This window comes from Onychostoma macrolepis, chromosome 13 (assembly GCF_012432095.1).
Source record: "Onychostoma macrolepis isolate SWU-2019 chromosome 13, ASM1243209v1, whole genome shotgun sequence".
NCBI classification, from domain to species: domain Eukaryota; kingdom Metazoa; phylum Chordata; class Actinopteri; order Cypriniformes; family Cyprinidae; genus Onychostoma; species Onychostoma macrolepis.
The window spans coordinates 5,050,586-5,066,964 of NC_081167.1; the positions used below are offsets into that span (position 1 = coordinate 5,050,586).

At 35.7% G+C, this 16,379-nt stretch overlaps 1 protein-coding gene across 6 annotated transcripts in view; it reads left to right on the top strand.

The window, feature by feature from the left end:
* Positions 1-16,379, top strand: part of pde10a (phosphodiesterase 10A) — a 104,687-nt gene that overhangs the window by 68,446 nt on the left and 19,862 nt on the right. For 2 of the 6 annotated variants that reach the window (XM_058795291.1, XM_058795294.1), the window contains exons 3-12: positions 2,582-2,610; positions 4,458-4,581; positions 6,054-6,103; positions 6,911-7,051; positions 8,328-8,483; positions 10,378-10,428; positions 11,867-11,925; positions 12,293-12,344; positions 15,003-15,145; positions 15,998-16,090. In XM_058795291.1, coding sequence (XP_058651274.1) covers positions 2,582-2,610; positions 4,458-4,581; positions 6,054-6,103; positions 6,911-7,051; positions 8,328-8,483; positions 10,378-10,428; positions 11,867-11,925; positions 12,293-12,344; positions 15,003-15,145; positions 15,998-16,090 — 898 coding nt within the window. Of the gene's footprint in view, positions 1-2,581; positions 2,611-4,457; positions 4,582-5,964; positions 6,104-6,910; positions 7,052-8,327; positions 8,507-10,377; positions 10,429-11,866; positions 11,926-12,292; positions 12,345-15,002; positions 15,146-15,997; positions 16,091-16,379 lie in introns of those variants that run through there. The other 4 variants (XM_058795292.1, XM_058795293.1, XM_058795295.1 and 1 more) reach the window with 3 other exon arrangements.

Consider the following 16,379-nt stretch of genomic DNA (forward strand, 5'->3'; position numbering starts at 1 on the left):
ATAATTTCAAAGTCTGAAAATTTCAAGAGATAGGTTGACAAAACAGTGAAAAAAGTAGGGTCAGGAGTACAAGGGGCATAAACTGAAAGAAATACAATATCCCTATTCTCCACTATTGTTTATATATGTGTTATTCTACCATCTGTATCACAACCTTTATCTAAAATAGTAATATTTAAAGTCCTCGGCACCAATATTAGGACACCCTTGGTTTTAGTATCCGAGGATGAGTGAAATACCACTTCATAAAACTTATTATTACACCTGTGTATATCCTCCTCTTTCAAATGGGATTCTTGAAATAACACTATATCAATCTTTCTTCTTCGCAAAAAATCCAGAAAACCTGTATGTTTGTGATTCAAAAAGACATAAAACATAATTCAAAAAAACATAAACACATTCCCATGAACTGTGGCAGATCAAACCAAGAACAAACCTTGATCTGCCAGCACCCCTTAATATGACCTGTGGCGTCAACAAAAACCTGCACATTATTGAAGCACAAACATTGGCCCCATGCACTCTTAAAAATAAAGGTGCTTCAAAAGGTTCTTCACAGCGATGCCATAGAAGAACCATTTTTGGTTCCACAAAGAACCATAAGAGCCAAAGAACCATCTCTTTCTTGCCTTTTTATAATCTGAAGAACCTTCTTTTGCCACAAAGAACCTTTTGTGAAACAGAAAGGTTCTTCAGATGTTAAAGGTTCTTTATGGAACCATTTAGACAAAAAGGTTCTTCTATGGCATCGTGAAGTACCTTTATTTTTAAGAGTGTAATCACATATTGACTAGGTAGTATCTCTATTCAAAAAAAAAAAAAAGAAAGAAAAAGAAAGAGAAAAAGAAAATAACTAAAACAAATAAAATAACATCATAATCAGTAAGCAAAACTGTATGCACAATGAAAGCTTCTAGTAACTATGAATTAAGAAGTGAACATTAAAGTGAACAGTGAAAGAGACAATCACCCAACCATTTAGAGCATCTCTTCTCCAATTAGACAGCAAATGTCCTGCTGAAGCTCACTGAGAGTTGGTGGATGAATGGGATCTGAGAAAAACTCTTGCTTCTTCTGGGGAGTATAGCATTTTAGGTTCACCTTGATTGAGAATGACCTTCAGCTTTGCAGGATAAAGAAGAAAATTCTGGATGCCAGCTTCACTCATTTCCTTCCTAATTGGCGCAAATGCACTTCTTTTTGCGGTGACCGGAGAAAAATCTGGAAAGAACGACAGTGTTGCTCCGTCGGATGTTTTCACCACGGCGTGAAGTCTGGCGGCCCGCAGAATGAGCTCCCTGTCTATGTGCTGTAACAGTTTAAAGATGAAAACCCAGGGTTTACCGTGATCTGAGGAGAGCCTTGTGTACACGTGATGTGCTCGCTCCACTTCAATCTCTTTGCTCGTCAGAGACGGGAGCCACGTCGGTAGTGATCTTTTCAAAAAGCCCATAGGGTCGTCCTTTTCAGAACCTTCAGGCAATCCGACCAGACACAGATTGCTGTGCCTATATTGCGATCCTGTAAGTCCACAACCTGTTGTTCGAGAGCGGCTACACGCCTATCGTGATCTGCGACAACTTTCTTTTGTTCTCTCATCTCCCCTGTAAGAAGATGCAGTTTAGAGCATAGCGACTGAACAACTGATATGTGAGAAGCGAACTCGTTCCGCATCGCAGTCAATTCAGTATTTAGAATGTCCTCAAAGTGTGTAACAGTGTTCGCCATCTTGTCCATCATATCACTCGCGATCGGTGGCTTGGCTTGGACAACTCCTGCTGTTTCCAATTGTATGCCATCAGGGAAAGTATTATTAATTATCGTCCATTTGGTTGCACAGATACTGTTTAAACTAAACTAAGCTAGACAATGACATCTCTGAATTCAATAATGAAATGCCTTTAACTGAAAATTGAGAAAATTGAGTGTTTAATCTTATCATTATACATTACTGACACTCTATCCTCTAATTTGATACTGTTAAGTGCTTTGACACAATCTGTATTGTTAAAAGCGCGATATAAATAAAGGTGACTTGACTTGACTAATGAATAAAACTTAAAATAAAACGAAATCAGCAAAAAGGGGCCAGACGTAAGGAGCTCTACTCAAGTGCTACTAGGTTCATGAGCATGTCACGTGACCTTCCATCAGCCCAGAATTCTTGAGGGTTTTGTATATTGTTCTGACTGCAATACAGCATGTTTTGCTTTCAGACAGTTAAAATGTATAGCGTGGCACGTAGTTAGAACATTGGAGTCAGTTTCAGTTTACACATCAAGTTGAAGTTTGTGTGTTTGTGTATGGAGCCGTTGCTCATTTGGGTTACGCAGTTTTGATCCTGTTTCTCATGTTTTACTGTTTTCTCTTTTCTATTCCTCTAATTCATTTGGTTAATGAATTAGAGACCAATTAAAGGCACAACATAAACATAAATTAAATAAATGTAAAAAAAAGTAAAAAGACTAAGACAAAATATAAGCTTTATACAAATGAAGGGACATTCTGTCCAGTCATCCGAGTGACACTGTGCTCACCTTCATGAGTTTTGACTTGGTTTTCTTTTGTATTTCAACAGATGAATCTTCGGCAAAAGAAGTTAGCAGGGTAAGTGAGGCATCGCTTTTGTGCGTGTGTGTGTGTGTGTGTGCGTGTGTGTTTCTTTAACACTGTAAAACCTAACAAATTAAATTAATTGTTTTAAATGGATCAGTTTATTGAACATTTAGACAAAATATGATATATATATATATATATATATATATATATATATATATATATATATATATATATATATATATATATATATATATATATATATATAGTGGTAATCAAGTAGATCAAGATTTAGTCCACCAAGTGTTCATCTTGAAATATTAATAACAATATAAAAGTAATTCTTTTAGCCACAGCTTGAAGGGAATTATTAAATAAAAATATAAAAAATATATTAAATGGCCTTGTTTTACTTGCTAAAAAAGTATCAATCGAATGACAGAAGGCATGTAGTAGACTTTGTACAACAGGTTTTTCAGCAGAGTTTTGAACATGTTGATTATTTAGAAATGTGCATCAAATATGATACCGTCAGCTTTATATATTTAACCTTAAAGCAATCAAATTATGACAAATCAATGTCACAAATGAAGTGGATCTCAGGGGGAATTTTTTCTTTTTAGAAGTAATATGTGACCCCTTTATTAAAGTAGCAAAAGTGTGAATGTTCATGCCAAAAGGCAGCGAGTCCCAAGTGGGGACAGTTATCAGGGGAGAAGAGCTCATGGAACACTTCATTGAAAAGTTTCTGCTAATAATCTCTCAGCAACACACACACACACACACACACACACACATACATACAGCTGCTAAATATGAAGGTGTCTGTTAAATGACAAACAGCATAGAGAACACAAACCCTGTGACAGATTTATATGAGGAGAGGCAATGACCTGTTAATGAGATCATTGCCACTTTAATGGGCTGATATAGCACCTGCACACACTCCGCTCCGAGCACTTATGCCCGCTGATTTAGGTGACAGAGATGAAGAAGTTAAATGGGGCCGGCAGAGAGGGACATACAGCAGAACACGATGGAGACAGTGTGCAGGGACGGGGTTCGAGAGGACGGGGAGGGTGGGCTCTGGAAACAAGGACTTTTTGGGGAAGGACAGCAGGGACGTCACGTGTTCGTCTGCATAAACAGGATGTGTAGGGAGCTGTTCCCGTGGGGGAGCACCTCACACACCCCTCATCCACCGGCCCACTCTGACCTTTCACACAGGGACAGAAATAGAAAAATAAAATAACTACACTACCGTTCAAAAGTTTGGGGTCAGAAAGTTTATTATTTTTTTTTTTTCCAGAAATTAATATTTTTATTCGGCAAGGATGCATTAAGTGTATCAAAAGTGATAGTAAAGTCTTTTTCATTGTTACTAAAATGTTCTATTTCAATTTTGAACTTTCTTAACTTAACATTGAACATTCATAAAAGAATTCTGAAAAAAAAAAAAAAAAAAAATCATGGTTATATAAAGCAGCAAAAACTGTTTTCAATATTGTTAATGTTAAGAAATGTTTCTTGACCAGCAAATCAGCATATTAAAATTATTTCTGAAGGATTGTGTGACTGAAGACTGGAATAATGATGCTGAAAATTCAGATTTGCTATCACATGAAAATTATTAAGCTATTGTAAATTGTAAAAACAGTTTACATTACTGTTTGTATTGATCAAATAATTGCAGCATTGGTGAACATGAAGAGACCTTTGAACGGTAGTGTATATACACTATATGACCTAAAATATGGACATCGCCTTCTATTTACTATTTTTCATAATATTAGTGAAAAGCAACCTTAATACTATCTATTTAGAAGGATGTCTCTCCGTATTGTGTAGTAGCCTATGCAGTGCTTGTGCATGTGAATGTATGTCTTTCTTGTGTCCAGCAGTACCAGGACACGAATATGCAGAGCGTCGTATATGAGCTAAACAGCTACATGGAGCAGCGGCTGGACACTGGAGGAGACAACAAACTACTGCTCTATGAGTTGTGCAACATCATCAAAACAGGTCAGGGCCTTTCTGTCTCATCCACAAACACTCACATATGTTATTACCCAGCATATGTTATGTACTTCAGGTCAACAGTAGTCCAGCCATTTATAACACTTAATAACTTTTAAGTAATTGTTCTTATTAATATTATCAAACGTTAGTATATGTAAAATGTTACTGAAAATTTTTATCACATGGCACGCAGTGTACAGTATTTGCATACTTGCAATTAACATAATGTATTAGTGTATTATAATAACAACTATATTAACAAGTGTTCACACTGTCGGCATAAACAGTGCATGAAAGCTGCCTGTAGAGAGCCTTACAGATGGAGGTGTAGTGAATCCAGGTTAAAAGGTCTAAGTGCGGCGGGTGTTCCCCATCTCTCTCCTCCGCACACACGCTGATGGAGCAGCGCTCAGCCTGTCACTTCCCATCCACCCACGCTTCATCTGCATGCTGCAGCACTGCAGAGCGCTGGGATTCAGTCCGGCCCCTGCATGTCTCACACACACCAACACATGTGCGCACCACTTTCAGAAACTGACTTTTTTGTTATTAAGAGGTGATAGGATATGGATTTTCGAGGACATTTTATACCTTGTTTTCAAACCATGGGTTATTATAGTTAACTAAAACCATAAAAAAAACTTGCTTTAAATAAAATATTATTTAACTTTGAATTATTTAACTTACTTTGAATAAAATATTAATTGAAAAATGTAATTGAAATAAAATAAAACATTAAAAATGATTTCAGCTAGTTGCCAAGGCAACATTTTGCAGTTGCATTGTTGAACTTGATGTAATAAAGCAACTAAAATGGAAATAAAAATAAATAAAAATATGTGTATGTATGTTTAAAAAAACAATAGAAAAGACAAAAGCACAACACAATTACTAAAACTTTAGAAAATATAAAAATAAAAACAAATTCAAAATAATAATATAAAAACTACAATAATATCCCAATGGTGTTAAAATAACACTGAAGCACACTGTATTCTGTCCATTAATGTCATACATTAATTTCATGATTTCAGAAATTTCAGTTAGTTAAAATAATTTCTGCACATTTAGTGATATAGCTTAATTAGAACACAGGCTGAACAGTCAGGCTGGAACAACTGTTATAAATAATCTAGAGCATTTTTGTCACTTTTATTAGTAATTTTGCTCCAAGTCCTGGTTAATTTCTGACCCTGGTGCAAACACCACAGATTTTTATTTTACTTTTTTATTTGCATTCTATTGTTCCTTTGGGATTTTTGGATCTCCTCCAAAAGCAAGTACCATTATATCTGTTAAAAACATTAGCCATATTAGCACTTTGCTATTTATTTTCTTCCTACAAATGCCATAAAGAGACTCAGAATCTATGGGTGCTTTTTTGTCCAGTTAAATGTTTTCTGAGTGCTCATGTCTAACATCAGTCTGTGACACTTTTTATGAGTTTTATTTATTCATTTTCTTCTTTGTCACAGCCACAAAAGCTGATGGATTTGCACTTTACTTCCTTGGAGAATGCAACAATGTAAGTATTTTCTGATCTGGTTGAGTTAATACATGCTGAAAAGTGTTTAGTGAATGTTGAAGTCGTTAAATACACTCAAAAAGCAGTCAAAACTTTGACATAGCTGCTCTTTATTCATTATTATTGCTATTTTCCACATTTTTAAAATAATAATATTGTAACTTAAACTGCTTAAACTAAGAATAATCTATATTTTGTCAACAAAACTAATTTCTAAGCACTGACTGAAGCATTAGAGGTCTTTAGATCATGAGACACATAAACTCAGCCAAATGAGAGCAAACCTTTGATTGGTCATGTACATGTTCTGTTTGTCTCAAAATGGCCTGGAATTTCTATAGCATTAAAACGCTTGAGACCTCTGCTGTGTTCATCTCCTCTCTGTTATCCACTTGAGTAGTTTTACTTGGATGGCAAGTATTGTGACCAATCAGATAACACAGTTTGAAAGGGCTTCTCTTTTGCCTGATCTATAATTATGTGGGAAGTAATGAATGGATACACCAATCTATGGTGTTTTTATTTGTAATAATTATTTATTTTTTAATTTTTTTAATTATTTTTGCTGTTTTCATTTGATATAACTGCCAGTTTTATTGCGTACCGCTTGTCCTAAGTGTAATTGTAATTATTTTACATGTTAAGACAGTATTCAACTTTTTCAGGCCGTGCTATTTTTTAGCAATGGTAACATATAATGAGCACCGTAACGTACCCTAAAATGACAAATATTTAAGTTACATTGACCACTCAAGACGTTTTCCTTAACGTCATGCTGATTTGTTGATGTTGCTTTCTCTGTCACAGAGTTTATGTTTGTTCACTCCGACGGGGGCAAAAGAGGGGCTTCCTGGGCTCATCCCCTCTGGTCCCATTACATTTGGGACCACCATCGCCGCTCACGTTGCAAAGACACGCAAGACACTACTTGTAGAGGACATCATGGGGGTGAGCTGCATGCTGTTTTGCTGTTGACTGTTTTCAAAGATCCTCACAATAATTTCATTGTAGCTCATTATGACGCTATTTGAATTGATAATTAATCTAAGCTGTACAAAATTGATTCTTATATTTCTACTATTTCAACAAATGCTTTAATATTGTATAGTTTATGAAATTACTAGTACTGTATGTGAAATGTATCACTGCACTTACATCATGTCTACACTCACTGGAAGTGACCAATAATGTGTCATGCCAGATCCAGTTTGTCACACATTGGGAGCAATTAAGCTTCACGTCATCTTGAATGTTCACTAACACAGACCATTCAGCTGTAAGCTAGAGGCTGTACTTAAGCAACAGTTAAATGACAGTAAAATATTTTGTAAAAAATATTTGATACTTTATTTTCAAAAGAAATCTATTGGTGTATTTGCATGGCAAAATAGTTGTTTTAGAGTATCAAAGGAATTTTTCACATATTGCTCACATATTCCTACAGCGTTGTATACATATGGTTAAAAATAAAAGATTATTTAAATTAGAAGGCCAGGAACCATAAATATCACAAGCCATCTTTGAATTTACAATCAGAAGTTATTTCAGTACATAATATATAAATTCATAGAATAAAAAATAAATGCATATACAGTATTTTTTTAATATTATTAACACATTGAGAAAATGAAGTGGCCGCAGAAGCTCTACAGTTAAAAAAAAATAGAAATAGCATGTGTGTTATGATGTGTTTCTGGTTTATATAAATAATAAAAATTATATATTTAAATCTATCTATCTATCTGTCTATCTATCTATCTATCTATCTATCTATCTATCATCTATCTATCTATCTATCTATCTATCTATCTACCTATCTGTCTATATATATATATATATATATATATATATATATATATATATTAAGACTTTGTTCACACTTTATTTATTTTAAGGTCCAATTCTCGCTATTAACAAACCATTAACTATGACTTTTGCCACAATAAACTCCTAATTTGCTGCTTATTAATAGTTAGTAAGGTAGTTGTTAAGTTTAGGATTAAGGATGTAGAATATGGTCATGCAGAATATATGCATTATAAGTACTAATAAACAGCCAGTGTGTTAATAATAGGCACAATAATAAGCACCTAGTTAATAGTGAGAATTGGTCCCTAAACTAAAGTGTTTTCAAGACTTTTAGGACTGATTAGGACTTTTAAAGAACAGCACATCTGTGTATATATAAACTCCTCCCATCAGACTGGCTTGTTTTTTCCTGCAGGACGAGAGGTTCCCTCATGGCACAGGGCAGGACTCAGGGATTCGTGTACATTCTGCTTTGTGTCTACCCATCCTCACTGCCATCGGAGACCTCATCGCTATCCTGGAGCTGCACCGGCACTTGGGCAGAGAGCCCTTCAACCTCAGCCACCAGGAGGTACTCTAAGGGAGAAAGTGCTGGTATTTGATACACATCTACCCATGTGCCTCTGCTCTCGATTTATGTAGCCAGGCTGCACTTTGCCCTCAGGACTAGTGTGTGTTGAATGTAATGTCTATGGACAACATCTGTGGGATCAATTACCACCTCAACTACCACATTTCATAATTTGACAGATGAGAAGTTCTCATGGAGCTATACACTTACTAACAACTTATTATTATAATTTTTAATTTCACGATAGTATGAATGAAAAATGGACTGATACTGAGTCTGATTTTAGTCCATCCATTCAGATAAACCCACCTCTTAACTGCCCATAAAAACAAAACAAACCGCAATTGGTCAGACAATTCTTTCCTGTCTATGTGCGGTCACATTTACTGTAGTTAAATCAATTTTGGGGCAAAATCTAGTCATTTCAGTAGGAATTTATGTAATCTGGAATTTCACGTTAGGGGCAAAAAAATTTCCCCACGCAGCAGGTTTTTTTGCGGATTCGCCACGTTGACCAACAGAAATCTGCTTGTTTTGAAAGTGACTTCTGTATGAGCTGTGCTTCATGCATCACTACACTATTAACAACAGACAATGAACCTTTTTTGCCCATGAAATTCCACCACATTTTCACTAATGTGACCACACCTTAAAGTTGCAGGATGGTACAGACCTAATGCTATCTAGCAGTTCACAGTACATTATAAGAGCAAAGTAGATTATAAACAATGTTGGGGAGTAACTAGCTACATGTAACGCCATTACATAATTTAATTACAAAATACAAAATAAATGTAACTGTAATCAATTACAATTACTGAGAAAAAAATGTGTAATTAAATTACAGTTACTTATGAAAATGTTAATCATTACAAAGGGGTTACATCTGAATATTTTCAGTAAAAAGCTAGGATATGTTGAATAATATTTATTTTGCCTGTTTTTGATGCGCACAGTGCCTTCTGCCATTTAAAGGCTGTTTAGTAAAACAATGCTATTCTGATGCTTTTGATTGGTACTTGTTTGAATTTGCAGTGCATCACGTCAAAACCACCAATTATATTAATCCACATTGCCGCTAAAAGCTTTAGGCTATAAGTTAGAGAGAGAGTTGCCTGAGCTGTCTGAGAGTTGCCACCATGGCGAGTGATAAAAATATGTCCCAGTGCTGTGCTTTAAAATTAAATGTTTGAAAATGATTAACAGTTAACAACATTTGTAAGTAATGAAAAAATAATCAAATGCAATCAGTTACATTACTTTAATAAATTAATTGAAATAGTTACTCTACTTGTAACTAGTAATCTGTAACCTATTGCATTTCCAAAGTAACATTGCCAACACTGATTATAAAGGATTTGATTCTTTCCTGTGAATAATTCTGTTTGTGTTATTTAATCGTTTGATGACTTTACTATTATTGTAAAACAGGGATGGGCAAAATCCCCCACTGTCCTGCAGAGTTTAGCACCATCCCTAATCAAACACTCCTGCCTGTAATATTCAAGTAATAGTGAAGTCCAAAAATGCCCCCTGTACCCTTATGTAGTGCAGGGGACAGCTATTTAGTGGTGTCCGAAACCATAGTGGATGTTATCAATGTGACTCAATAACTGATGTACACTCAACGGCTAGCCATTAGACAATACCCATGCACTGTAAGCATCATGATAAATGAATTCATTGGACTATGTTCGTGCAGTAATGTCCCAACTTTACAGGACAGTAGCCCTCCAGTGCCGGCGTTACCCATTTCTGCTGTAAAATGTAGAAAATAGTAATAACAAAGAATCTGTAATTGTATTTAAACTTTGGCTAACAAGAAACTCAGCTGTTTGTTGAGTGCTCAAGGTTCACATAGTGTGTCTTTGACTAAGTGTACCCTGTTTTTTAGGTTGCAACAGCAAATTTGGCCTGGGCATCTGTAGCCATACACCAAGTCCAGGTGAGTACATTTAAGAAAAACAATGCGTTGCTTGTTGTTGCAGCTTGACAGTTGCACAAGCTGTTGGATTTGGTTGAACACACGTGTTTTGATTTCTGTAATCCACTGTGTACATGGACCAGGCTGCTGGTGGGCCCAGTGTAAGCAACCAGACCACACATTAAACACACCTTCGTCTCAGGAGGTGCAATTAATGACAATGCAGTCTTGTTTGTACGTAAATGGTTGTACGCTGTGAATGACACCACTCTGGGTTTTAATGTCCCTGTGCATCACGGGGCTCTTTGGGAGTAAATTTCACTCTGGGACACAAACCTTCTCAGAAGTTAGGAGCCATCTGAACATGGTTGTGATGAGAAGACAAGGAGGACCATAAGTAACATATTTTAGGGCTGTAAGGCAAGACACTCGAGGCAAAACACAGTTTTTTCATGCATCTGTCAATTTTGGCATTTTGGGCTTTTTCACAAAGAAATTTTTCAGACTACTGGAAAGAAAACATCCAAAATACACTTTTAAGTGTTTCTTTTATTGCACTTTTTCTATTTGTGTCTATAGATTTCGATTACATATCTTTAAAAGGCCTTTTTTAACCCTGCACAAATGCCACAGATTTCCATTACAGCCACAATTACTTATACCAAACTATACAGTTTTATTTGCATCTATATTGTGAAGGGTTTTACAGAGGGGATTGTTCATATATATTTTGCCTGATTTTTATTCAACATTTAATTCATTAAAAAAAAAAAGATGCACATAATTTTTTTTCTAGCAGTTGATAGTATTTTCTGATTTATGGAATGAAAAAAAAAAAAAGTCAATAGTGTTTACTGTGTAAAATCAAACAAGAATTTTGAACCTGGCTTCATACAATGTTCAGATTTTTGTTATAGAAAGGTATGCAAATTAGTGCATGTTTAATGAGATAATGACTCATTTGCATATTTAAACATAATATTTCAGAAAACTTGTAATACAAAAAATTGCATTTGCAATTCTTAATTTAATCAATCAACTGACAAAGTATGGTGATATTTATTTATTTATTTACATGGGGTGTCTTAAAGGAATTGATTATTCAAATAATTAATTTAGTAATTAATTTCAGAATTGTCATTTTTTGTTGAACTATTTCTTTAGGAAGAGTTCATTCAAAAATGCCAGTTCTCTTGTCCTCGTCTTAACCCTCATGCTGCTCGAATTACATAAGAGCACTGTAACAGAAACAGAAAAGCACTGTAAAAGTACTCCATATGACTTATGCATATGATAACTTTGTCAGCTTTTTACAAAAAAAACTAAAACTAATTGATGGCTTGTGATCAGCATAATCAGTTAAAACATAGAATTCACAAGTAATTTCCTAGAATAAAGTCAGTTTAGACTTGCGGTGATTGCCATCTTAAAGCTTCCTGTTCATGTTTTGTGTTCACAGGTCTGCAGAGGTCTTGCCAAACAGACAGAACTCAACGACTTTCTCCTAGATGTGTCAAAGTGAGTTCATGCATAGAAGTATATTTTGTGGGAATTCCGTGAAATATGTCAAACACTTGTCCGGGTTTTCATGCCAAAAATCATAAGAAAAAATGGATGGAGTAGAAATATGCTTAATAATCATGAAAATTTTTCTTTTGGAGTTTTAGGTCAAATGTGCACTGGATATGTTTTATTGAGAATCCCCTATATGACAAAGACTCCATAATATTGAAATGTTTCAATGTTTATTGACATTTAACATTATAATAAATAGCCAATGTTATGTATGAAGAATATATATATGCATTCATGTTATACTGCGTTTGTATCATATGGATATCCTTTTAAAATGACAGGTCTTTCCCTCCTTTTCGATTTCAAACAGAACGTACTTTGACAACATAGTGGCAATAGATTCTCTACTTGAACATATCATGGTAAGTAGGTTCTCCTTCTCTCAGTAAGGTCACATGTTTGGTCACGAGGACAAACATGCTGTTCTTCTGTCGCTCATCTGTGTCACCATCAACGCCAGAGAAGACCTTCTCTCATTTGTTTGCCATGTTCTGTGTTGAACCTACCAGCCTTGGGCTTGTTGTTAAATATTCTTTTTCTCATTTACATACATGTTTGCATTCTCTAGATCTCACTCACACAAGCACAAATATTCATACAATTTAAATATCAGATCTCTGGCCCCCTCATGTCTCTGTCCCCTCCTTCCTGTTCAGCAAAGCAGCACAGGAAGTGATGCAAATAGGTCAGGGAGAGGACAGAAAGTCAGTCTGGCACCGCTCCAGCATCTCTCTGAGCTCTTGGTGTCCCTCTCAGGGATTCATTCAGACTTTTCCAAGCACATACTTCCAAAAATGGAGGTAATATTTAAGTAGTTAAATGAATATTATGTCTTTCTTAGTTTGAAGAGATTTCTCGCTCATCAGCAGTTTCATAAAGCAGAAGTTTATCTTAGAGGGGAAAAGACACAATGTGCCACCAAGTTGTGAAATCCAGAGGGAAGGAGAAGTTCCTCGGTTGCTAGTCTCACATAGACACATGTAGTGGTCGACAGTTAGTGGCCTATTAACCCTCTGGGGTCTGAGGTCATTTTGGGCCCTTGAGATGTTTTGACATGCCCTGATATTTGTGCTTATTTCAGCTACTTTTACTGAACATACTATTGACCAACATGTAATTTTTAAAAGCACAAAGTTGTGTTGTTATTGTGAGTGTACACAAATATTAGTAGACACTTAACAGTTTCGATTGATGTATAACACTTATTTGTGTGACCAAAATCAACAGAGTATTTTTAGTGTCTTTTGCACTGATACCCTCGACCCCAGAGAGTTAATATACAGTGAGGAAAATAAGTATTTGAACACCCTGCTATTTTGCAAGTTCTCCCACTTAGAAATCATGGAGGGGTCTGAAATTGTCATCGTAGGTGCATGTCCACTGTGAGAGACATAATCTAAAAAAAAATCCAGAAATCACAATGTATGATTTTTAACTATTTATTTGTATGATACAGCTGCAAATAAGTATTTGAACACCTGAGAAAATCAATGTTAATATTTGGTACAGTAGCCTTTGTTTGCAATTACAGAGGTCAAACGTTTCCTGTAGTTTTCACCAGGTTTGCACACACTGCAGGAGGGATTTTGGCCCACCTCCACACAGATCTTCTCTAGATCAGTCAGGTTTCTGGCCTGTCGCTGAGAAACACGGAGTTTGAGCTCCCTCAAAGATTCTCTATTGGGTTTAGGTCTGGAGACTGGCTAGGCAACGCCAGAACCTTGATATGCTTCTTACAGAGCCACTCCTTGGTTATCCTGGCTGTGTGCTTGGTCATTGTCATGTTGGAAGACCCAGCCTCGACCCATCTTCAATGCTCTAACTGAGGGAAGGAGGTTGTTCCCAAAATCTCGCAATACATGGCCCCGGTCATCCTCTCCTTAATACAGTGCAGTCGCCCTGTCCCATGTGCAGAAAAACACCCCAAAGCATGATGCTACCACCCCATGCTTCACAGTAGGGATGGTGTTCTTGGGATGGTACTCATCATTCTTCTTCCTCCAAACACGTTTAGTGGAATTATGACCAAAAGTTCTATTTTGGTCTCATCTGACCACATGACTTTCTCCCATGACTCCTCTGGATCATCCAAATGGTCATTGACAAACTTAAGTCGGGCCTGGACATGTGCTGGTTTAAGCAAGGGAACCTTCCGTGCCATGCATGATTTCAAACCATGACGTCTTAGTGTATTACCAACAGTAACCTTGGAAACGGTGGTCCCAGCTCTTTTCAGGTCATTGACCAGCTCCTCCCGTGTAGTTCTGGGATGATTTCTCACCTTTCTTAGGATCATTGAGACCCCACGAGGTGAGATCTTGCATGGAGCCCCAGTCCGAGGGAGATTGACAGTCATGTTTAGCTTCTTCCATTTTCTAATGATTGCTCCAACAGTGGACCTTTTTTCACCAAGCTGCTTGGCAATTTCCCCGTAGCCCTTTCCAGCCTTGTGGAGGTGTACAATTTTGTCTCTAGTGTCTTTGGACAGCTCTTTGGTTAGTTGGATTCTTACTGATTGTATGGGGTGGACAGGTGTCTTTATGCAGCTAACGACCTCAAACAGGTGCATCTAATTTAGGATAATAAATGTAGTGGAGGTGGACATTTTAAAGGCAGACTAACAGGTCTTTGAGGGTCAGAATTCTAGCTGATAGACAGGTGTTCAAATACTTATTTGCAGCTGTATCATACAAATAAATAGTTAAAAAATCATACATTGTGATTTCTGGATTTTTTTTTTTTTGATTATGTCTCTCACAGTGGATATGCACCTACGATGACAATTTCAGACCCCTCCATGATTTCTAAGTGGGAGAACTTGCAAAATAGCAGGGTGTTCAAATACTTATTTTCCTCACTGTACATGACAAAACTAATTTTGGTTATTGATGCAGATGCAACTCTCTGCAGATGAAGCACACTTGCATAGTAATCTTTTTCAAATGAATTCCTCAACAAACATGCTGCATTCTGTCTTGGGAAAATGTCATTAAGGAAATGCTTGTTTATTTGTGTTTCAGATATATGCAAAAAACCTGGTTAATGCAGACAGATGTGCGCTCTTCCAGGTAGATCACAATAACAAAGAGCTGTACTCTGACCTGTTTGATATCGGGGAGGAGAATGAAGGGAAACCAGTCTTTAGGAAAACCAAAGAAATTAGGTGAGCTTCCAGAAATCCTTACTATTTGAGTCATTTTGAATCTTTACATCCTTGTAAACTACCAGCTGAATTTATTTATTTATTTATTTATTTGATTGTTTGTTTGTTTGTTTGTTTGTTTGTTTGTTTATTTTCTTACATAGAAAAAAACACAAAGTCACAAAATTCCAAATTGAATCTCTGCGCGCAGTAAATGTAGTACAGCAGGTTGTACAACACACTCTCTTTATCAGATGTTGTTTACTGCTTCACCAAATCTATATGGAAACCTTGCAAATCCTGTCAAGAACATATCTTGCTCATATTTCTGCTCAAAATCAAAACTAAGATAAATACGTTATATTTTCCATAAAGAAAATGATACCTATTTTAGGACCATTAAAATCTTTGCATTGTTTTATGATTTTCAAGACAATTAAGCGCTCCCCCCTTTAACTGTAAAACCATTTTATTTATTAGAAAAAAACATGAATAATAATTGTATATTATTTATACATCATGGTAGTATTATTTTATGCTAATTAAAATATATAAATATATATATATATATATATATATATATATTTACTGTAATAGAAGAAACATGAGAATGAAGAGTTAAAACCCCCTCAAAAGTGAAATATAAGGACATCATTTTTATTTATTTATTTACATTTATTTGTTTGTGTGTGTGTGTGTGTGTGTGTGTGTGGTAATTAACAATTTGGGGCAAAATGTGCTCAGTGTTGATACAGTGCAAAAAACAAACAAACAAAAAAAAGTTATATGTGACCCAGACATATTTTCACCCCTGAATATGTGATTTTAATCATATTTCATACATTGGTACTGATCTTAAACACTCACCCCCAGGTTTTCTATAGAGAAAGGAATAGCAGGCCAGGTGGCTAGAACAGGAGAAGTTTTGAATATTCCGGATGCCTATGCAGACCCCCGTTTCAACAGGTAATGAAGATTTTCATTTTCCATGCAAAAACACCTGAGATCATTTTAAGCAACTTTGTTAAGAACTAGGTTAAACATTAATCAGTTAAGGCTGGATGAATGACTGAATATATAGTAATACACAATTTTGAACTGTGACATGTGGACAAACAAAGAAATAAAGTACAAGTTCTTATACCATGATTTAAAAAAAATCATTCTCATTACACTAATGTTAAAATAATAATATATTATTGTAAAATATGTATGCATCATGGTATTGTTTGTTGATTTATATGAAAAAATGAGA